Source organism: Populus nigra, chromosome 1, assembly GCF_951802175.1.
Source record: "Populus nigra chromosome 1, ddPopNigr1.1, whole genome shotgun sequence".
Classification (NCBI taxonomy): domain Eukaryota; kingdom Viridiplantae; phylum Streptophyta; class Magnoliopsida; order Malpighiales; family Salicaceae; genus Populus; species Populus nigra.
Genome location: NC_084852.1, coordinates 32,245,168 through 32,268,624, shown reverse-complemented (window position 1 = coordinate 32,268,624; position 23,457 = coordinate 32,245,168). Strand labels below are relative to the sequence as shown.

The window sequence follows — 23,457 nt, the reverse complement described above, 5'->3', positions numbered from 1 at the left end:
ACAGTTAGTTGGTTAGTTTTTTTTTTTAAATACTACTACCCTCTCCCCCCAACCAAAACGAGACATTGTCCTCAATGTTCTAAGGTAGAAAGATAGAGTATAGAAGACATTACTTGAAACAACGAACACTGACAAACCTGAAACACACTTAAACAAATATAAGAAATAACAAAACAAAATACTATGCTAGAAATAAAACCAAAAGACACAAGGATTCACAAACGAAGGCTCAAATCCAATCTAAGCTCTTTACTGCTTTCTCTAGTTGACCAATTTATACGACTTATGGAGGGATCAATTACAGGGATGAAAGATTGTAGTTGGTCAATCAATTGTTCAGCAGTAGCAGCAGAGATTATGATTTGTCGTGCCGAAGATGTTAGAAATTCCTGTTCCACAGCTTGATCAAGAAAAGACAACAAATTATCATAAAAATCATTAACATTGAGCAAACCTATAAGTTTATGGTGAATGTGAAGTTGGGCCCAAGAGGAAATATGAAAGATCTCTTCTAATGTGCCCAGACCACCTGGTAAGGCAATGAAGGCATCGACATAGTTAAACATTGTATTCATTCGATCAAACATTGTGGAGACCTGTAGTTCCTCTCCAATTGTTCTTCCAATGATGTCCCCTTTTGTTAAAGCTTCAAGGACGACCCCCAAAACTTGACTACCTCCTAAAAATACAGATATTGTCACACCCCCCATTAACCCAAGGCTACCTCCCCCATACACTAAATGAATCTTTCTTTCAGCTAGTACCTGACCAAGATGATTTGCTGCTTCTAAAAAAGCTATTTCCTTTCCAGGACTGGATCCACCGAAAACACAAATATTTTTTATGTGATAACTGAGGAACCTGCCATTTCTACACGCTTCTATATCTGTCTAATGTAAGGGTTGAGTAGAAATGAGGAGAAGGAAAAGAAGATTTTATAGATGCGGAATTGAAAATGCAATCATATCACCTATATGTAGGCCAGTTGGAGTCTCACACACACACTCTCTCTCTCTCTTTATTTATTTATTTATTTTGAAAAAGCATGTGTATGTACATGTAGTTGTGATTGTGGCTCACATCTTCCCTTGGTTTTACGTCCAATAACAGCTTAAACGCCCTCTATGGGTCGGGGATAGGCTTCCCATCCAGTTTTCTTAAAAACTGGCAAATAGGGTCTTTTTTAGTCAGATTCCCAAGACTAAGTCTATCATGTTCTTTATGAAAATAGGGCCATAAATCATGAATTGCATGATGCACATCTCCATTAGGATGCGTCTCAAGGGTCAACAAAAGATTATCTAAAGATCCCTTACTCAGGCCATCCTTAATGAATTATATTTTATCTTCACGGTTTATAGATACCATTCCTAAAGAACGACATGTTGCATTACAAGTCCATCTGGCACATCTGTGACAGACTTTCAGTCTTTTTGCACGACGTTTCTTTGCAAAAGTGCTTTTACCTGTTCCAGGCATGTGTGAAATGAAAGAATTGGAGGACTCACCTGATAATCGGACCTTCGCTTCAATCAGCCAGCGAATATCTTCAGGAATTCCATGATTCAATAACAATCTCAATCTTGCACATCTTGCACGGTAAATTTTTGTAATTGCATTTTGAGGCAGAGCGGGAAAATACTTTTTCAATTTTTCAAGAGTGGTGTCCATTTTCAAACGAGAGTTGGAGAAGAGTTTCAAAGAAGTGAGAAAGAGCAAAGAATTACACAAATATGTACACAGATATCAGTTATTATGGGAAACTGAAAGAACCGACTTAAGTCACGGAGTACCGTTATCTGCCTTTTGACCAGGATGAGAGACTAGCAAAACAAGAGTCACACCAAAAGGAAACACAAAAACAATGTGAGAAAAACAAAATAATCAACCTTTATCTACAGGATCATTCAAACCAATGGATTCATTTTCACTAGGAAAATTATCAAAGTAAGCTTTCAAATGATGTCCATTTCTCTTAGAAACATTGTCATTCTTTGGATTCTCAATATCAAAGGCCCCATAAGGATACACATGTTTCTCAATAAATGGACCGCTCCATCTTGATCTTAACTTTCCAGGAAATAAATGGAGTCGAGAATTATAAAGCAAAACTTTTTGACCAGTATCAACTTTTTGATAATTTTCACAAGTTTTGCAGAATGCATGTGTGTCTTTGAACATGGTGGGCCAATAAAATCCATTTTGAAAGATTTTCGCTATGGTCTTTTTTGACGAGAAATGACTCTCACATGCTTCAAAATGACAAAATTTAATGACACTACTTACCTCATTGTCCGCAATGCATCTTTGAAATATTTGATCAGGATAATGTTTGAATAAGTTAGGGTCATCCCAATAAAATTTCTTCACTTCGTTCAAAAACTTACCTTTGTCTTCGGTACTCCAATGAGTTCGTAAATCTCCTGAGGCAAGGAAATTGATATTTTTAGCAAACCAAGGCATTGAACTAAGAGAAAGTAAGGATTTGTCAGGAAAGTAATCATTGGTTGGTGTGATGTCAGATATCAAATCTGTTGTCACTCTTGACAAAAGATTCGCATCAACATTTTCAATGCCTTTTTCATCCGTGATTTCTTCCTGAGAATAAGTCATTTGCAAATCTTCAAATTCATCAAACTCAGTATTACTCAAAGTAGATTCAAATTGATCATAAACCAATTCTTCAATAAAATCTACTTCTTGTAAATCATTATCATCTCGAGGTTGCTTGCTAATGTTAAAAATATTCATCTCCAATGTCATGTTCCCAAATGATAGCTTCATCAACCCATTCCTACAATTAATCAATGCATTATAAGTTGCAAGAAATGGACGCCCTAAAATAACAGGAAATGAATTACATGCTTCAACAGGTTATGTGTCCAAGACAATAAAATCCACAGGATAAATGAATTTATCAACTTGTACTAACACATCTTCAACTATTCCTCTAGGCACTTTTACAGATCTATCGGCAAGTAAAAGAGTTACAAAAGTTGGTTTTAACTCACCTAGATTGAGACTTTGAAAAACTGAATATGGAAGTAAATTCACACTAGCTCCAAGATCAAGTAAGGCTCTTTCAATTTTATGTTCTCCAATAAAGCAAAAAGTTGTAGGACAACCAGGGTCTTTATATTTCAAAGCATTATTGTTCTGAAGAATGGCACTTACTTGTTCGGCTAAGAAGGCTTTCTTTTTCACATTCAGTTTTCTCTTCACAGTGCACAGATCTTTCAAAAATTTAGCATAAGAAGGAACCTGTTTAATAGCATCCAGCAAAGGTATATTGATCCTTACCTGTTTGAAAGTTTCAAAGATTTCAGAGTTGTGATTGACTTTCCTTTGTTTGGTCATGGCATAAGGAAATGGAAGTGCTGGCGGAGAATCAGTCTTTTCTTTGTAATGATCATATTCAACCTCTTCCTTACCCTTAGAGATTGACTCGTCATCATTCTCACAAGGTTCAAGAATGGGTTTTTCAATAACCTTACCACTGCGAAGAGTGATGACTGATTTGGCTTGATCTATGTGTTGGCTTCCAGAACTACTTGCATTCACATTGTATTGCCCCTTGGGATTTTGTTGTGGTTGAGATGGAAACTTACCTTTCTCTTGGAAACTGAGAGCAGATGTTAATTTTGCAAGAGTATCTTTAAAATCTGTCATGCTTTGAGCAAGTTGAGTGTTAATTGTCTTTTGCTTTTCAATGAATGCATGCAATGTTTCCTCAATATTTCTTCTAGGAGGTGGAGCATAAGGAGGTGCATATCCATGAGAATTTTGGAAATTATGGTGTGCTTGAAATGGTGGCTGTGAAGTTTGTGCATTATTGTTATCACTCTTCCAATTGAAATTTGGGTGATTTCTCCAACCAGGGTTGTATGTTTGCGAGTATGGATTATGATTGGGCCTTTGGAAACTGTTTAAAGCATGAGCTTGTTCATGGAGACATTCCTTAAAAGAAGGCAAAGTTGGACAGTCATTGGTTGACTGTTCATTGGTTTCACAGATTTGACACATAATGTCTTGAACAGATTTTAATTGACCACTCCTTTTCAATTCTAGTGCTTCGACTTTTTTAGCTAAAGATGCAAACTTGGTTTGGAGGTCATGATCTTCCCTAAGGTTGTACATACCCCCACTAGATGTATGAGGTTGGGTTTTACTTGGTGCCTCATAAGTACCTGTGGTGTCCCAATTTTGTGCATTTTTAGCTAGCAAATCTAAGTACTCCATTGCTTCATTTGGGTATTTATCTTCAAAAGTTCCATTGCACATTAATTCAACCATTTGCCTATCTCTAGGTGTTAATCCTTCATAAAAATGTGAAACTAATCTCCATGTTTCAAAACCATGATGGGGGCAAGTATTAAGTAAGTCTCGATACCTATCCCAACATTGATAAAATGTTTCTCCTGGTTTTTTAGAGAAAGTAATGATTTGTCTTTTGAAAGAGTTTGTTCTGTGAGATGGAAAAAACTTCTTTAAAAATTATAGTTGCATTTCATCCCAAGCACGAATGGATCCAGGTCTCAAATTTTATAGCCATGTTTTAGCTTTATCTTTTAATGAAAAAGGAAAAAGCTTTAATCTAATGGTGTTCATGCTACAATTTGAGTGATTATACGTGTTGCAAACCTCCTCAAATTCCCTTAAATGCAAGTATGGATTTTCTAAATCTAAGCCATGAAAAGATGGTAAAAGTTGAATAATACCTGTCTTAAAATTAAAATGAGATGCATCAGGTGGAAAAACTATGCATTAGGGTGCACTTGTTCTTGTGGGATTCATGTGGTCTCTAAGTGTTCTAACCCGAATATTCTCATTATTTTCATTATGAAGTGATTGGTTATCTTCTTCGGCCATATTTTCTGAAAATGATGAGGATACCCTACAAAGTCTACCACTTAATGTACGTGACCACACTCTCATGCACGTGTAAGAAGAGAATAAAAGGAAGGAGAAAACAAAAGAAAGAGAAACAAAACAAAAAAAACAAAGTTAGATACAAGAAAAGAGAAAAGAGAAAATAAAATAAATATTATAATTTGCACAAGAATTTACCTCCCCGGCAACGGCGCCAAAAACTTGACACGACCAAAAGATTGATGTCTTTTCCCAAGTGCAAGAGTGTCGAAGTAATAAATAACCCGGCAAGACCGGGGTCGAACCACAGGGAGGTTAATTGTATAAATTATAGATAACAATAATACAAAAAGTAACAATAACAACAACAACAACAACAATAATAATAATGATAATAATAATAGTGAAGAAGAAGAGGAAGAAGTTGATGAAAACTTTTGAGATGGAAGATTAACGCAAGGATTAAACAATGATAACAACAAATGTCAAGGTTAGAGGATCCACTAATGGTATGTCAAACAAGTATAGTATAAACTCTTATTATTCAACTGGTAACCACACACAAAGGAGGTTCCAATCGGATTATAAATTGTTAACATGATTACATTAGTTATCTTATTCGAATAATGCTAATACTTGTAAATGTTGTCAGGCATTTATGATTATAACTTATGTTAACAACAAATCAAGTTCCTTTCATAGCTCAGGTGTCAGTTATACCATACAGTATGGGCTATGAAAGTACCAAGTATTTGTTGTACCAAGTGTTATACAACATAAATCTAGATTATCCATTTAACAAGCAAAGTATTAAAAGTGAACAAGATAGCAAATATAAAGCATGTTAGTATCCAACATTAAGGTCCATGTTAAGTTTATATTATACTTATTCTTACACCATTAGTGTACCCTTTTCACCTTGACATAATTAACTTAACTAAACATAATGAAAGAAAGAAACATAAATAAACAAGGAAAGGAAATGAAAAGCATAAGCAAGAGATTAATATAAGTAAAACTTAAGCATTACAAAATATAAAGAGAGAGCAAGAGCATGATCTTGATCTGAAAACCAAGATGCCTAAATACATGGCAAATGCCTCCTTTTATAGGCTAAAATTCGGAACTATTGATTTGTTGACTAATTGATGAGTGGGTGGCCACATCTTGACTTGGTGACAATTCTTATCTTCTTGTCTGCCAAAAACGTCATTGATGACGTCATAATTTGAACAAACTTAAATCCTGAAAGTTCTAGAAAATTGTCTCATCTTTCCAGGGTAAAAATTTGAGATCATTTGGACTTCTAGAACTCGAGATATGGGCTGAACACTAAACAGTGTCTGGGCTGTAGGACAGATTCGGACTTCTTTGTTGTTGCTACAATTTGGACTTGAAAACAACCTTTTTAAATCTTGGGCTCCATATAAAAGTTGTAGGCCTATGTCTTATCTTTCCATCCATATAAAATGGACCTAAATCCAAGATCTGCAGCTTCAGATATGACCCAATTACCAAACAGTGTTCCAGTTTGGACTGCACCAGCATCTCTTTTCTAAGTTTGGCCATCTCTTTGTCCTTTCAATTTCAGTACTTTAACTCATCAATCAATTCTTTCATTTATGTGATAGGCCTGCATTTAAGATGAACATTTACCATAAATTAAAGGTATCTTATAGTATTAGATATGTTATTATAAAACATGCTTTAGTTAAGGAGTTATTGATACTTCAAGTGCAAAATGATGATATAAAACCTTGATAAAAATGCACTTTTAAGTACTAATCAGACTCCTTGAGGAGATAGTTCTTTTCAAATCATAGAAAGGATTAATGATAATGCCTACAAAGTGGATCTACCAAGTGAGTATAGTGTTAGTGCTACATTCATTGTTGCTGATCTTTCTTTGTTTGATATAAGTGATGATTCGAGGTCGAATCCTTCTGAGGAGAGAGGGGATGATGCAATCCAAGCACTAAAGGATCCATTGGAGGTTCTGGTTGGTCCAGTTACAAGGCTTGGAGCTAAAAGGTTCAAAGAGACTTTCAATGGACTTTTTCAAGATACGTGGGCTAAGGTGGACTTCAAGAGGATATTAAATAATTAGGAGCAAGCTGTGATTAATCTTATTCATGTTCAAGAGGGGCTAGTTGGTGGAACCAAGACCATTACACAAGAATTGGGAGAAGAAGACTAGATTCAGATAATTTGACCTTTCGCTACCTTATTTTTTTTTTTTTATCATAATTGGAGCTACATGTCGAATTTTGAGGTGATTATTATTGTGATGGAAACTAGACTTTCATACCTTTCCAACGGTATATGGCACGCCTTCTAATTATTTAAGACGAGAGAGAACCATCCATTTGAAATTGGGTTTTGCTGTTACTAGACAGAATGTGGAAATAACCAAACTTGTCTTATTAAATTAGTTGGGCTATTAAACTTTCTTTATTTTGTGAGGTAACACTTGTTTGAGTTTCAGACTTGTTTATTTTATTTAGTTTTGGCTAGTTTTAGCTTGGGTTGATTGTTATTTAAATTGAATTTATATGTGACCCATTAAGAAAACCAGGGTTTTTGGCTTGGGGTTAAATACTCTTGAGAATAATTTTCAGCACGCTTTTTTTTTTGCTAATAATATTCTGATTTTAACTGACCTTTAGTTGTCAATCTTGGTTCTTGATTGAACTTTTAACTCTTCAAAGAATTGATCATCTTTATTGTGAATTTATACTCATTTTACTCGTCTCTAAGTTTAGGCGTTGTGATTTGGTTGATTTATAGTCTTGTTGCCTTGGAGCAGGTCTTCCATTGTGATAAACTCATCCTATTTCCAGTAATCTTGGATTAGATATATCTTGGGTTCGCGAATTCAATTCAATTCCACTAGGGTTCGCATCAGTGTTTCTTTGGAATTTGATGCATGGTCTCTTACCGTTACACGACTAAGTTATTTTTTCCATAAGAAATATGTCCAGCTACATGTATTTTTTTAAAAAAAAAGAAAAATTAAAGATTTAGGTTATTACTTTGTTAGGTAAAATAAATAAGTTTTATTTTAATTAAATAATAAAAAATAGATAACAATAATAAATATAAATTTTTTTAAAAAATGATTACATTAACTTGGAAAATTGTTTTTCAATAATGAAAAAACAATGTTCAATTTTCATCCAATTAAACATAAAAAGACAAAATGAGTCAAAAGGGATAAAAAAAATCCGGCGTGAGTTGACCCAAGATAGCATGATTGTCATGTAATTTAGATAATAAAAAGCAAGTGAGCCTAAATTAACCTGTCAAACCTGCATTTCAGGTCATACAATCAGGATACCTTTATGGAAAAGAAATCAAAGAAAATCATAAAGTCATTTTAAAAAAACTAAAGTCAACAATGAAATTGGAAAAAAAAGTTAAACAAAAAACATGTCAACCCCTATTAAACTATTCAAACTCATGACTTAAGGGTTATTAGATCAGAAGCACCATACATAGAAAAATTACAAAGCTTATTCCCTAACAAATCAAATATTGAATGATGAAATTGGGAAAAAAATAATTACACAAAAGGATCCAAAATAAAAAAAATTAAAATTAAAAGAGTGAGAATGAAAAACGAAATAAAAAATATATTAGAGGGCAACTACAAATTTTTTATTGGAGGGTTAAATTGAAAAGAAAAATAGTTCAACAAAAGGACAAAAAAATCAAAAAAATAAGGACCAAATTGAAAAAAAACAATATACCATAAGTTTGGATTGAAAGATAAAATTAAAAACAACTAAAAATTTTACGAAAGGACCAAGAAAAAAAATAAGAAATAAAAAGAATAATGTTGCGATGTCGCGGTCGCACAAATTAATTACCCTAGCTTAAAACACAACACACAAGATAGTATAGAGCAAGCAAGGGGTCGATCCCACGAGGAAGGTTCAAGTCAGATTTTTATGCTAGATGATATGCAATTTGGGGGGGGTTTGGACATTATCTAGGCTAAAGCAAAAGAAAACAGAAAACTATCAAGCAAAATTAAATAAAATCAGAAAATTATCAAGAGAACAAACCTTGGTCGCAAGCACATATCCACCTACAGAAATCAGAATTGATCATGAAAATGAAACATCAATTTATATTCTGAATATTTATCTCTTCTTAACATTAGTTAGTTAACGGATCCACCATATAACTAAATCTAACCATCAAACAACAACAATGTCTGCAGTAATAATTTAATTCAACGACAGCCTTAAGAACTAGATAAGTTGATTAATCAAGAAAACATAATTGTCTACAGTCTATGTTTGATTTGATTGAATATTCTCCCTAAGATTACTAACGTAGATCCGCCATAATTATTAAACTTAGTTGTTTCATAAGTTCGTATACCACAACTTCGGTTTTGATATCAAACTTAGCAATAGATTGTTTACAATAATAACTTAGAGTCCGCTCTAGCAATTAAAACAAACAATCATAGGAAAAATAAGCATAGGAGAACAAACATATTCATCATATAAACTGAAAAGAAAAGGTAAAATAAATCTCATAGCTCTTGAAATCTAAAGGTTTCTGTGTCCTTGCAATCAAGAAAAAGAGTTTAACCTTGCATGTTTCTTGAAAAACTAATAAAAAAAAAAAGATGAATGCATGATTTCGGGTTTCTTAGAGGAAGGGGGCATTTTTCTCTCTTCTGGCCGGCTATTCTCCCTTTTCTTCTCTCATTCTTTTTATATCCTAGGAAACCCTAGTCTCTATTTTACAAAATAGTCCTCCCTTAAGTAGAAAATTTACATTTAAGTACTTCAATAACTATTTTCCTAAAAAAAAAGAAATAGTCTTGCATGAGATCTTCAAGCTTTGACTTAGAGGAGCTAAATTACTGAAATAAAAACTTGAATGTCGGTTTAGATGCTTCGAAATGTAATTTGGACTCGTTTCTTCACGAAACCTATTTGCTGATAGAATTCAGTTGTCATCTTTGAAAAATCATATCTCTCTCATATGACATTTTTTTTGCTGCAATTTGAAGCGTTGATAGGTTTTTGAGTTATGAATCTAAAAAAATTAAGTTTGCATCCAATGGACTTCTGTAGCTCAAGATATTCAAGTTAGAATGACCAAAGTTCAACATTGGCAGATTGCATGATTTGACTTTGAAGGCTGCGATTTCCATGTTATTCCTTATTTTATTTTCTTGCCTTAGATTTCTAGAAAGGTATGGATGTTAGATTTTTAATGCCACTGGAATCACTTCATTTCAACCTCTAGAGCTTACACTCTGCACAAAACATCGACTGAAGGTCTAATATGTCAATTACCTCCAATTTACTCCTTTTTGCATCTTTCATTCAAAAGTATTTTCAAAACATAAAACAAAGAATATCAATGTATTTTATATATAAAACATAGGCAAAACACTAGTTAAATGTAAGTAAAATTATCGAATAATATGGTTGCATCAAATAAGGATCAAATAAAAATAATAATATATGACAAATTGGGATTAAATGATGAAATTTAAAACAAATAAAGATTTTACAAAAAGATCAAGAACAAAAATTAAAAACCAAAAGAATAAAAATTGAAGCTGAAATATTAAAAACAAAGAATGTTAAACTATAATTTTCAGGGGAGGATAGAAAATAAAAAGAAAAAAGAAAGGTCCATTAGCGACAAATCATCCCACCATCTCTTACATACACCACGCTACCAGGGAAAGAACATGGCAACAAGACATTTTATTCTACCGAGAGGCTCTACACGCGTTAGCTGAAGTACCTGGATGCTTCCCATGCACTGACATGTAGCTGACACACGCTAGCAACGTTTTTCCATTTAATTAATGATTAATCTATATAAAAAGATCAAATTATCCTCCTTGAAACTTGTAATAACAAAGAAAGGGAGCGAAAAGACCGTAAGGCTCCTTGGTGCATGATTTAATTTTTTGGATTTCAATGATAAACTTGTTGTTTTACTCTAGTTTAAAAAATAAAAAAAACAAAAATAGTTCTCTTAACTAGTTTTAGAAATTCTTACTTGGAATATAATTAGATCATTTTACTAAGTTAAAACAAATTAAAAAAATATTTATATTCTCATCACAATTTTTTAATGACTAATAAGTAAAATAAAAATATCCTCGAATAGCAAGACTTTTGGTTTTTTTAAAAAGAACAAAAATATAATTATATTATTATATTAAATAATAAATTATGTGTAAGGGAGAAAATTACTTGGGTTTTAGTTGTTTTTTTTTATTTTTATATATGTAATCGTAATTTTAATCTCTCATGGGAGGTGAGTTTTTCAATACATTCATTTCTTGGTTTTTGCACAATTTGGGAGAAACTGTGTTAGTGATTGTGATATGCCAATTTGCAGGGACGGAGCAGCAGCTGACAATGAATGAAGAGTTTAGCAGGAAGTGATTATTCTCTTGCATTGCGAAGCAAGATTGTTAACCACTTAAACAAGAGGCAGAATATACGTTGGATTATTTTGCATATATTCCTTCAATCTCCGTGATAGAATTTAATTAAATTTAGTACTCCTTCACAAATTCAGCTGCCCGGTGTAGAACTTATACACTAATGAAAATGGCCAAGTTGAGAATTGTAGGTGAGAGATTAAAATCAATGTAGTGAACTAGAAACATAATCAAATTTTTGGATTGCATTTTTTTTTAACTGTAACTATTTATTCTGTTATAAAAATCATTAATTCATTCCTCGGAAATGGCATGTTTGCCCCAGCGGACCTCTTCTCCGGATACTGCATTAGCCAAACAGGGGTTGGTTCATTGCGAGAATCGGGAAGCCTAGAATATACATAATCTGATCAAGTTGCTGAAATGATCCCACGAAACCAAACATTGACTGACATGCTGCGGCAATAAAGAACAACCAGGCAGGACGGATATGAAACCGCGAATCAAATTTCCACCTATGCATAGCTGCACAGACGAACCATGTTCTGATAAGGTTTCCAGCAGAAAATCATTCAAGTTTTTTCAATCCGAACTCAACATTATAGCAATAGGTGACAGTGAAGGAATCAATATCCCTATACACACGATATCTCAAAAAGACCAGTTGCTACTTGGATGAAGTGTATACGAGTTGGCTTTGACAAGCTGCCACGTAAACCTAGTTCATGGTCTACGTAAAATACTTATAATCTGAAAGACTGAAACCATTCATCATATTCTAGGTCTAGAAAGCAAGTGCTGATAAATATGTTAAGCAACTCAGAGTGCATTAACCATTCATATTCAACATGCAATGAGTCTGCAGGTACTTTAATCCAATTAAACCAGATTTACACAATATGTTTTCGGCATGAAGCACAATCGAAACACCATATATATTAATGATATGTAACATTCGCATGAGATCATCAGATCCTGAAACATAATTTATCCTCTGGCCTTAAGCTCTGCAAGCCGCCTTGACAAATCATCCTCATCCACCTTCTCCTGCGACTTGGTTGCCACTGCATGTGCAGCAGGCTGTGGCAGCCCAACAGAGACCTCCAATCCATAGTCATCAGCTACCTGTTGCATCAAGCTGTTGACCTCAACCTCAGGTGTGGACAGCGAGGTAGAACCAGCCATCGCGCTCTCCATGAACTCTGCCTGTACCTCCATGTTCACAAACTGCTTCTCAAACTGATCCATTGTCTCTGACATCTTCTGCAAATTACCTGCATTTAGCAATCATTCAAAACATTATCATGGCAGATGACCTAAGAATCAGTGAAAGCCCATCATCCAATAATGAACACTTCACACATTCTCATGGCAGAGTTGAAGAGTAACCAGTTCCATGAACTTATGGTTAGAGTTCTACAGACGTAATTCTTAATACCAATCCAAAAACAGAATCCAGCGAGCTATAAAGCTCTCGGGGTAGTAATTTCTAATGTTAAACTGCCCGTTTCACAAAATAGCTACTAATCAATCATACCAAGACTAAATCCAAAGTCCCAAGACAAATGAATTCGCTCCAACCCTATACCACTTTTTTCTCAGAAAAAAAAAAACATTAATCAGCAAAATCCCAGACCCAGTTTTTCTCAATTTGATTAGAAACATAGAGAAAGTAAACACAACCCAACAATCAAAAATAAAAAATCAACAAAAGCCCATCAATATATTAACATAAAAATGTCTAAAAAGTAAATTAATTACCAGTAGCGAGAGTCGACTCGAGAGACTTAACAATAGAAGCCATAGACTTGTTAATGGTAGTCATCTTAGCCTGAGTATCAAGCCTGGCCACGACGGCATCGAGCCTGGAGGCGAGCCTCAAGTAATTCATCTGTTCAGTTCTCTTACGAATGGCGTTCTCGGCATAGATTCGAGCACCATCCATGTTTCCTTTCTCGATCGCCTTCTTGACTTTCAATTTCTCCGATTTCTCTTCCTTCTCGCACTTCCGTGCTTGCCTTTGCAGCGATTTTGATGTGAATTTCAAGTCCATGATCTGATTCAGAAGCTTCTCCGCGTTTCCCATTGTTGAAGAAAATCCAGTTTTTTCTTTTTTTTTTAAATTTTGTTAGGGTTATATGATTGTTGACTGTGGCTTGATCGTTTTTCGTTTTCTTTATGGGCTTGCCTGCTGTGGGTTTCTTTTAAATTACTATGTTACCCTTGGAAGAACTGCACCAGTGTGAATTTTTGCGAGTTGCTCACTTTCTAGAATGAGTGGATTTTTGCTTTTTTTTGAAGTTTTAGAATCTTAATTTTAAATTATTTTAATTTGTTGGTATTAAAATTAAATTAAAAAAAATTATTATTTTAATATATTTTTAAATAAAAATATTTTAAAAAATAACTGTTGCTACAATAACAAACATATTTTAATATCTCCCAAATTTCATGTATATCAAGATAGAATTTTAAGTTAATTTTAAAATGAAAAAGATGGGTATTATCATTATAAATATATTTTTTTGAAAGTTGTTAATTAAATAATAAAAAAATAATATTTTTTTTGGATATAATAAATTAAAAATATATAAAATAATAAATTAAAAAAAATTACGAATACTAATTAAATATTAAAAAATATTAAAATGAGAAGTTGATCTTTGTAATAAAAAAAATAGATGCAAATATAAATATTTTATAAATATAAGTTAGATAAAGTCTTTCTAGTTAACGGTAGATAAGTGCAATAAACTATAAAATGAAAAAAAGAGTGTAAAAAGCTGGACAATTTTCAAAGCTAAATTTTATTTAATTTTGTAACAATTAAAATAAATATTCCAAAGGATTTGACAGATTTAAACTTAGAAAAAAAATATTTCCTTCTAGTTAAAATTCTTATTTTTTATTTATGTATTTTTTTTTATATTTTGACATAACATGTATTTTTTTTCAACAATGTGATTTTTTTAAGGTAATTAAAATAAGTATTCACAAGAATTCTAATAATTCAAATTTATGAGAAAAAATATTATTTTTTAGTCAAAATCTATTTTTCCTTATACATTTTTTTTATTTTAATGAAAACATGTCTTTTTTATTAGAAGCATGTTGTTTAAATAAACAATTATTATGCTTTGAAAAGAAAATTCCAACAAAAAATAAAAACTTATGTCTTGATAATTTTTATGTGCTTGTATTGAAAAACAAATGAATATTTAATTCATGAAAACTATATTAAAAATTCACAATAACAAAATATATATTTTATTTTGCATTTTTTTAAGAAAATTTTGCATATTAAATTCATGTATAATTATTCATAAAGTAATTGCAAATATTACCATAAAAGTATCTAATTTTGTTTAAAGAGAATGACATAATCAAATGATTTCTTAAATATAATTGTTATTTATTTAAAGAAAATCTTATTAAAAAAAATTAAGAGTCAAATGAATGAAGCTTATAGGTGTTTGTGCTTCAAAGAATGGCCTAAGCACGCTTAGACTTGCACACTTGATCTAAAAAGAAATAGCCTAGGCACACTTGGTTATTTTTACAACAAAATGAAAAATAAAAATTTCCAATTGGAATGGAGGACATATCTTATGCCTAAGCAAATAATATGTCATCTACATGAACATATTCTAATCACTAAATGTAATTAGAAAATTAGACTTAAATTTTAGCTAAATTTTATTTAAAAACACAAAAAAAATTAGAAACCTTAATAATCTCAATTTAAAACCCAAATCACCCTCTAATCAATCTAAACACTGAAAATCAAATCAAATAAACAATCTCTATAGATATTGATATACTTTTTTCAACAAGGTTAAAGGAAAAAATCACCTCCATTTAACTCTCATCCCTAAAACGAGCATGTTGACACCAAGATCGATATATTTTTATGGATGGAATGTGGTTGGCCAAAATCTTTCTCTTTTGTCTTTCTTTTTTGATGACTTTGTCTTTTGTCTCTCTACATTCAAGGACCCAAGCGTTAGACTCGACATGTATGGCTTTTCAAATATATATTTCAATAGGTCCATCTTTGAGATTAGCCAGGTAGTGTAGTATAACATATATTGTCGCAGTCTTTTTGCACTCCACACCAGACTATAACATAACTTCTCTACCATACTGTAACGAGATTTGCAGTCTGTGAACTTCTTACTCAAATAATAGATGGCTTGTTCTTTTCTTCCTAACTCATTTTGTTGTCCCAGCACACAATCCATGGCCAATTCAGTTACCGTTAAATACAAAATTAGAGGTCTTCTTTGTACGGGTGGTACCAATAACAGTGGTTTTTGCAAGTACTGCTTGATTTTATCAAAAGCTTCTTGACAATCTTCATCCCATATTCCAGGATTCTTCTTTCTGAGTAGTCGAAAAATCGGTTCACAAGTGACTGTAAGTTGTGAGATAATATAGTTCAAGCACCTCAAAAAACTTCTAACTTCGGGTTTTAATATCAACCCATTACTCCATTAGGGTTTAACACTATAAATATTCTTTTGTAAGGATTACAATTTTGATTGTATTATTATTAATTTTGCCATAACTTTTGTGTGATTATATGAGGATTACTCATACCTATTGGTTCTTTATTGAATTGTCTTGAATTTATCAAAGATCAATTAATTTTTATGGCATTCTTTCTTATATTTCTAGTTCTTGATTCCTTATAATCGCTGGGTTGGAGTCTTCATTCCAATAACTTTAATGACTTGGTTTAAGTAATCATTGTGTCAAATTTTCATAATCTTTAAATATAATTTTGGTTTTCTTGAGTTGTTTATTTCTTGTGAGTGGATACAAGAGTTCTTACCCTTCGGATTTGCAATAATATGTATAAAATATACCTTGAACATGATTAATTATGTTGAAAGCATACCACCACCACCACAATCACCACTAATATCCCAGGGAAAACAAAAGTTATATGGATTCAAAGTTTTTAACTCAAAACCTTCAATTCAAGAATTTGATATATTACTAAAGCTAGCTAGATTGGTTTACATTACAATGTTTAATTATTGTTTAAAAATGTTTCTAGTGAACATTAGCAAATAATATTAAAAAACAAGTTTTAACTAAAACAGCTCACACGAAGATTGGTCACTAACTTCAATAGGCTTTTTCAATATCCTTGGAGGTAAAGGACTTTGAAATTGTATTGGTGAGCCTTTGAAGCTTTTGTTGAATTTTTTTTTAGAACTTTGGTAGGTTGAATATGAGATAAATGAAATACAATGGCATTAGGATACCATCCATTTCTACCTTAAAGATTACAATCGATGCTCCATCCATTAAAAATATAAATGGTGTTCCTTCTTTAACTTCAAATGGACTAAATGTTCTTTTGTTGTAGCTAAATGCTAATGATCAAATCATAAGACTACCACCATTAACTAATAGTCAATAATGATCATTCACATTGGTTAAGTACTCTTTTAGATATTGCAACTTAACCAGAAACATAACAATAACAAAAGGTGATAGTTAGTAGTTAGAAACAAGGAACTTAATGTTGTTAGTTGATTGGTAATGACAAGAGAGTTAAAATATTAGGGCTAACCTTAATTGTTCTACAGTCTTTAACACCTCCATGTTTTTCTATTGTGATAGGTTTAACCATTCTTGGCATATATAAAATGGATTGAGTCAGTACAATGATCATAAATATTGGAATTGGTTTATAAAACATGTAGTGGGTCTTTTCAGAAAAAAATTATATTTGAGATCCACTCATATTTAAGATTAAAACCATGTTGGATTTTATGATCTAACATGAGTATTTTAACATGAAATATTAATATATATTTTTAAAAAATCAATTGAAAGTAAATGAAAAATTATTTTCAAATAACCTTGGAATATAAACAGCTTCAAACCCAAATAGCTTTGTGACAGTGGACCAATAGGCTTATAAGTTTGGACTGTGGATAATAAAAAAATATTTTCTATTAAGTTCCTATTTAGTAATTTTTTTAAGTTCCTAAAATATCTTTGTACATGAACCAATAAATTAATTATGTGATTAGAATAAATATTATTATGAGTAATTCATAAACTATGAACATTCATAAGTATTTTTTATAAATATAAACATTCATGAGTATTTTTCATAAACTATGAATATTCATGAACTATAAACATTCATCATGGTTAATAAATGTACATGAATTATAAAGATTCATGAATTATGAGTATTAATATTTTGGTTTCCAAGTCCTATAAATAATTGTCTTGGATGGGTGAAAAATGATCTAAGAATTTTATTAAGTTTCTTTCTTTCTTTATTGTTCATTTTCCTATAGACTTGCTTTTCCATTCTTTCTTTTTACTCTAGAACTTATGTTTAATCTTTGTTGAGAGATATTGAGTATTATTACTTTAAGTTTTGTTGAACCTTGTTTAAAAGTGCACCTAAATAAAGAGTTGTTGGAATCTTTGGAGTTTTATTGAAGATAGTTCTTTTACACCAAATGAGGAGCAATAAAATCTTAATGATAAATAATTAATTCTTGGCAACAACAAAATTTGAGATTGAATATCTTCTAAGGGCTTTAACAAATAAGTACTCTAAATTAATCTTATTTAAGTATAATTTCAATACTTGTTTAGTTTACATGCTAGAATTGTTTTTCCTATATTTTTTTGCAAGTTTATATATTTGTTTAGTATGCATGCTAGATTTTTGTAATGATTGCATGATTACCATGTTTATATATTTTTGCATGATTATATACTGAATATATTTTTCTTACTCGTCTAATCTTTACTTGTGAATTTTAGACAAGAATCTTAAAGCTTTAATTGGTTATATGCATGTTTTTTTGTTTAATTTATTTATGTAAATTTACAATCTTGTATGGCATGCTAATTGTTTAATTTGTATATACTAATTTACATTGGTATACTTTTTGTTTAAACAATATTAAAATAGCATGATGCATGTAAAGTTTCTATGATGCTTTTTGTTTAGTTTATATAGGATAAATGTTTCAATTATATTTATCATGATGCTATCTCGAGAATTGGTTGTTCAACTAATGTTGTTTCGACAATTACTACTTTGGTAGGGAGGATTCCACCACCACCTTTTTATGGTGAATGATGAGAAACATGAAAAGTTCAATGAATTTACCTTTAAAAGGTGATAACATGAAATATTATTTTATGTGACCATATTGAACTTAGCTAAGTTCTTGTAAGAAAAAATATGGCAAAGTTGTCTAATAATAAATTCAATTCCATTATTGTAGTAGCTTTAGACATATAGGATCAAAGTAATTTTATATGCAAGAACAACATCTTAAATAAATTGAACAATGCACAATATAATAAGTATATTTTAATCAAGAGTACAAAGACACTTTGAAAAGCTTTGGTCATAAAGTTCAAGGTTAAAGTTTTCGATATGGAAAAGTTTGTAATTGACAGATTTTTAGATTTCAAGATGGTTGACTCAATTTTCATTATGAGTTCAATTCCAGAGTTTCAGCATTCCATGCATAGTATTTATGAAAAAGATATATTTATAAGTGAATCATTCCAAGTAGCTACAATTATTTAAATATTACCATCATCTTAGAAAATGTCCAAGAACTATTTTCAGCATAAAAGCAAGGTAATATGAGTTAAAGACCTCATTTTAAGGCTAAAGGTAAAAGATATAATAAGTTGTCTGGAAAAAGAGCTAACTCTTCTAATAAAGCAGCCTCTAAGACAATACTTGTTAAGAAAAAGGAAAAGTATTGATTATAAATGTTTTATCTACAACAATATAAGGTACCTCGCTAAGGGTTGAATATATAAGGCTCAACAAAGTAACCCAAAAAAGGGAATGACTACTAAAACCAATATCAACGAGGTTAAATACCTCAATGATAGAGTATAAAACATAAAGATATCTGTTGTTATTTCTAAAATCAACCTAATAAAAAATTCCAAGTAGTGGTGGGCAACAAAACATATTTGCATCGAGAAAATGATGCTTTCCACTTATAAAAAAATGGATGGTGAAAACTTGTACATGGAGGAACTCATCTGTAAATCCTGAGAAAAAAAAAACCAAGGCTGGATTAAATTAAAGAAAATAAACTAAAATAAAAAGAAGTGGGGGCAAGAACGAATACACTTAAAGAAAATGGGGCCTAAATGCAAATAAGAATAATTATAGAGCACAAATACTTCTATTCTCATCAAAAACAGATCTGCAGCTACGTAAAGAAAGAAAAGAGGGAGTTTTTATATCTATTTTTACAAATCAAGAGAGAAACACCAAAATTTCAAAAACCCATCCCAGATTGAGGGTTATAGGTAAAATAAACCCTAGTGGGAAAAGGTTAACAAGAAAAATTGAACAAGAAGAGAAGAGGGGAGGGTCGGCTGTCATTAGAAAGAAAAGGAGGGATCGAAGCCTTGATTTGTATCAGGTAAGATATTCTAAACCTGGTCTTATGAGTCATTTCAAGTCGATTATGAATTGATGCCTGGATGTTAATTTATATATTGAGTTCTTAGACTTGAATTGAGGAAAAAGTAAGAGTTGTTAAAGTAAAGAACTTCATGTGTTGTGTGTAAATGGAAAGGTTGATGAATCTGGACAGTTTCATCTCTTGACCTTCAAAGAGATTTTGGGTAGAAGAATGAAGGAATTAGGATCAAGTTCCTTCATAGAAATTGTAGTTTTGGATGTTTACTAACTAATGAAATTGGTCTTGCTCAATTTGGAGTCATAGAACTCCAGTTATGGGTCACCAACCGAGACTGGGTCATGACAGACCCTATAGGGTCGTAGGTCTGGTTCATTGATGAGCAATTTTGACTATCTTAGAGGCAGAACTGGGTTCTTCTCAAAACATAGAACTTGTAGCCTCATGTCTTACCTTTCCAACGCCATAAATTTCGCTTGAATTGGAGTTTTATAACTCCATATATAGTTAAAAATATGAGGAGAGGTTAGACAGTAACAGTTCAAAAATGGACGGTAACAGTTGGACAGTAACAGTCTAAGTGTTTGTTAATGAGCGATTTTGACTACCTTAGAGGCAGAACTGAGTTCTTCTCAAAACATAGAACTTATAGCCTGATGTCTTACCTTTCCAACGCCATAAATTTCTCTTGAATCGGAGTTCTATAACTCCAGATATAGTTAAAAATCTGAGGAGAGGTCAGACAGTAACAGTTCAAAAATGGACGGTAATAGTTGGACAATAACAGTCCAAGTGTTTGTTAATGAGCGATTTTGACTATCTTAGAAGCAGAACTGGGTTCTTCTCAAAACATAAAACTTGTAGCCTCATGTCTTACCTTTTCAACGCCATAAATTTTGCTTGAATCGGAGTTCTATAACTCCAAATATAGTTAAAAATCTGAGGAGAGGTCAGACACTAACAGTTCAAAAACGAGGCAGTAACAGTTGGACAGTGATAGTCCAAATATAAAGAAAGGAATGATAACTAGGATTGGACAAAGAACGACAGTAATAATGATTGAAATGAGAAAAACATAAAGTACTAAGCAATGACTGAAAGAAAGACTTATTGGTTGTTGATATGGTTATTATAAAACATATCCTTGAGTGAGGAAAATTTATGAGATAAACCTGTGATTTGCAGGAGGGACCACATACATGGTGCAACAGCAGCAACAAGGGAGCACGAGTAGAGCTTTTATTGCAGGTAGGTGATTCACACCTATGCTTTCTAGTTAAATTCCATGATTTAATATATTTTTGATGTGAAATGTGAATTACTGAATGTACATATTCAAGGTGAAAAGTTGTTATGTGAATTGCCAAGTGATGAAATTATCACTGACAAAGGAAATATGAGAAGTGTGATTTGAGGCATAAACTAGCATACATTGAGTGTATGTTAGGATCCCGGGTAAGGGGATCACCCTGTATTGGCGAGCATACATTTAGTGTATGTTAGGATCCCGGGTAAGGGGATCGTCACGAATGGACTAACATACGTTTAGTGTATGTTAGGATCCCGGGTAAGGGGATCTCCATGTATTGGCTAACATACATTCAGTGTATGTTAGGATCCCGGGTAAGGGGATCACCATGTAATGGTCAGCATACATTTAGTGTATGTTAGGATTCCGGGTAAAGGGATCGCCTTATATCGACTCCTATGGGGTGGTGATGATGATACCAGTGAAATTGGTATCGGTAATGTGATAAGCAAAAGTAATCACGTTGATCTTATAAGGTCTAGAATGAAGGTTGATAGTGGCAGAGGGAACAATTATTAATAGTTTGAATAAGAAAGAGATTTTAATAAAAAAAAAAGAAAAAAAAACTAGAAGGGAGAAGTAAATGAAATATGAATGCATGTTACCCTGTTGAAATTATTAGATATTCATATTGTTATATTTATTGTGATATTCACCTTGCAATAATATGTATTTTGTTTCAGGATCATCACATGCATTACAGGAGTAGATCCTAGCTTATGTTCCCCTTTTGAAATCTAGGTTCTAGGGAGTATACCTTTGTATTTTGTAAACATGAAAATGTTTGTATAACTTAATTTGTTTAATAAATGTTTAAACTTGATTGGATGAATTTAACGTTGTAGTTTATATAACCATATTTCATGTCTATATATTTATATTTATTTAAATTATCCATCCATAATGATATTTTTGTTATATCATGCATATCATAAATTTATGGTTGATAGGTGTGAGTATAATTATGGAATTGAAACCCAGGATGATTGGGTCGGGAATTAAGTTATGAGTTGCGAACTGTTAGAAGTGTAAACAAGTTACATGTCGGTAATTTGGGACCTTCCGGTATAGGAGGGGACTCCGTCGAAATTACGGTAGATGTTAATACGAAGACCATGAATATGTATATATATATATATATATATATATATATATATATATATATATATAAAATTTTAACTACTCTATTTTTCTATTGACATGAGATTGTGGTTTTATCCCAGAAATAGGGGATATTACATTTGGTATCAGAGCTCAGGTTGCTATTCCGGGGATAGGAATGATTATATGGTTTTGGAATGTGTTTCAGGATGGTGAGAACAAGGCAAGGAGCCAGGACTGATCCATCCCAGTTCAGGGAAGTGGCCAGAGTATTCGTAATGAAAGTGATCCAGACTGGGATCCCTTGGCAGACACCTCATCTCATATACCTGCAACATCAGTGTACTCAGAAGGGGGCGAGTCAGTGAGACTTCGAGTTGATTCATCATTCCCTCAGGCAGATGTATCCATGCCCGAGGGATCAGACAGACAGGGGGGAGATAATATACCTCCACTGGTAGTTGAATCAAACTTATTTTCGGATCCTGCTTTTATGGAACATATAGTGAGAGCTGTGGCAGCAGGAATGGTAGTGGAGGCCTCCAATACGACTCCTAGATCAGGGGGAATAGTCACCATAGTGCAATGGGTGAAGGGTATGAGAGAGATGGGTTGTATGACTTACCGGGGTGAAGAGGATGCTGAGGTTGTTGAGCATTAGCTGAGGAAAGTGGAAAGAGTTATAAATCAGATGCAGGTGCCAGAGGAGCTACGGGTGGATTGTGTGACTCAGCTATTGGTTGAAAGTGCCCACTCTTGGTGGGAGACCATTAGAGAAAGGAGATCAGGGGAGGTATTGAGATGGAGGGATTTTCGTGAAGAGTTTGAGGAGAGGTACTATTCTTGGGAGCATAAGAGGGAGAAAGAATAGGAGTTTTTGGAATTGAAGCAGGGAGATTTGACAGTGCTGGAGTATGAGAGGAGATTTCAGGATTTAGCAGTTTTTGCCTCCACTTACCTTCCCACAGAGCGCCACAGGGTGGAGAGGTTCTGTGATGGACTGAGGCGGGAATTGAGGATGATATTGATAGCCATGCAGTTTTAGTCGGTACGGGAATTGGTACGTGCTGCTCAGGGTATGGAGAGGGTAATAAAGGATACCCCGAAGCCAGTGGTCGAGCAGAGTCAGGTAATGGGAGCTAAGAGGAGAGATTTTGAGTTTATAACTGGGAGACCTCCTCTCCCAAAGAAGGGGAAGAGCAGGCCATCATCAGGACCGTCCTAGAGAAGGGGTGGGAGTTTCACCCCGGAAGGGAGCTCAGGAGGATCTAGACAAGTCAGTGGAAGAGGAGCTTGGG

The 23,457-nt window shown here is 32.8% G+C and overlaps 1 protein-coding gene across 1 annotated transcript; it reads right to left on the bottom strand.

The window, feature by feature from the left end:
• Window positions 1-12,101: 12,101 nt before the first annotated feature.
• LOC133686528 (ESCRT-related protein CHMP1B) lies at window positions 12,102-13,463 on the bottom strand. Its single transcript, XM_062106980.1, has 2 exons — window positions 13,064-13,463; window positions 12,102-12,576 (listed from the first exon to the last, which is right to left on the bottom strand). The coding sequence occupies exons 1-2, from the start codon at window positions 13,386-13,388 to the stop codon at window positions 12,290-12,292; spliced, it is 612 nt and encodes a 203-aa protein (XP_061962964.1). The 5' UTR covers window positions 13,389-13,463; the 3' UTR covers window positions 12,102-12,289.
• Between the last annotated feature and the right edge of the window lie 9,994 nt (window positions 13,464-23,457).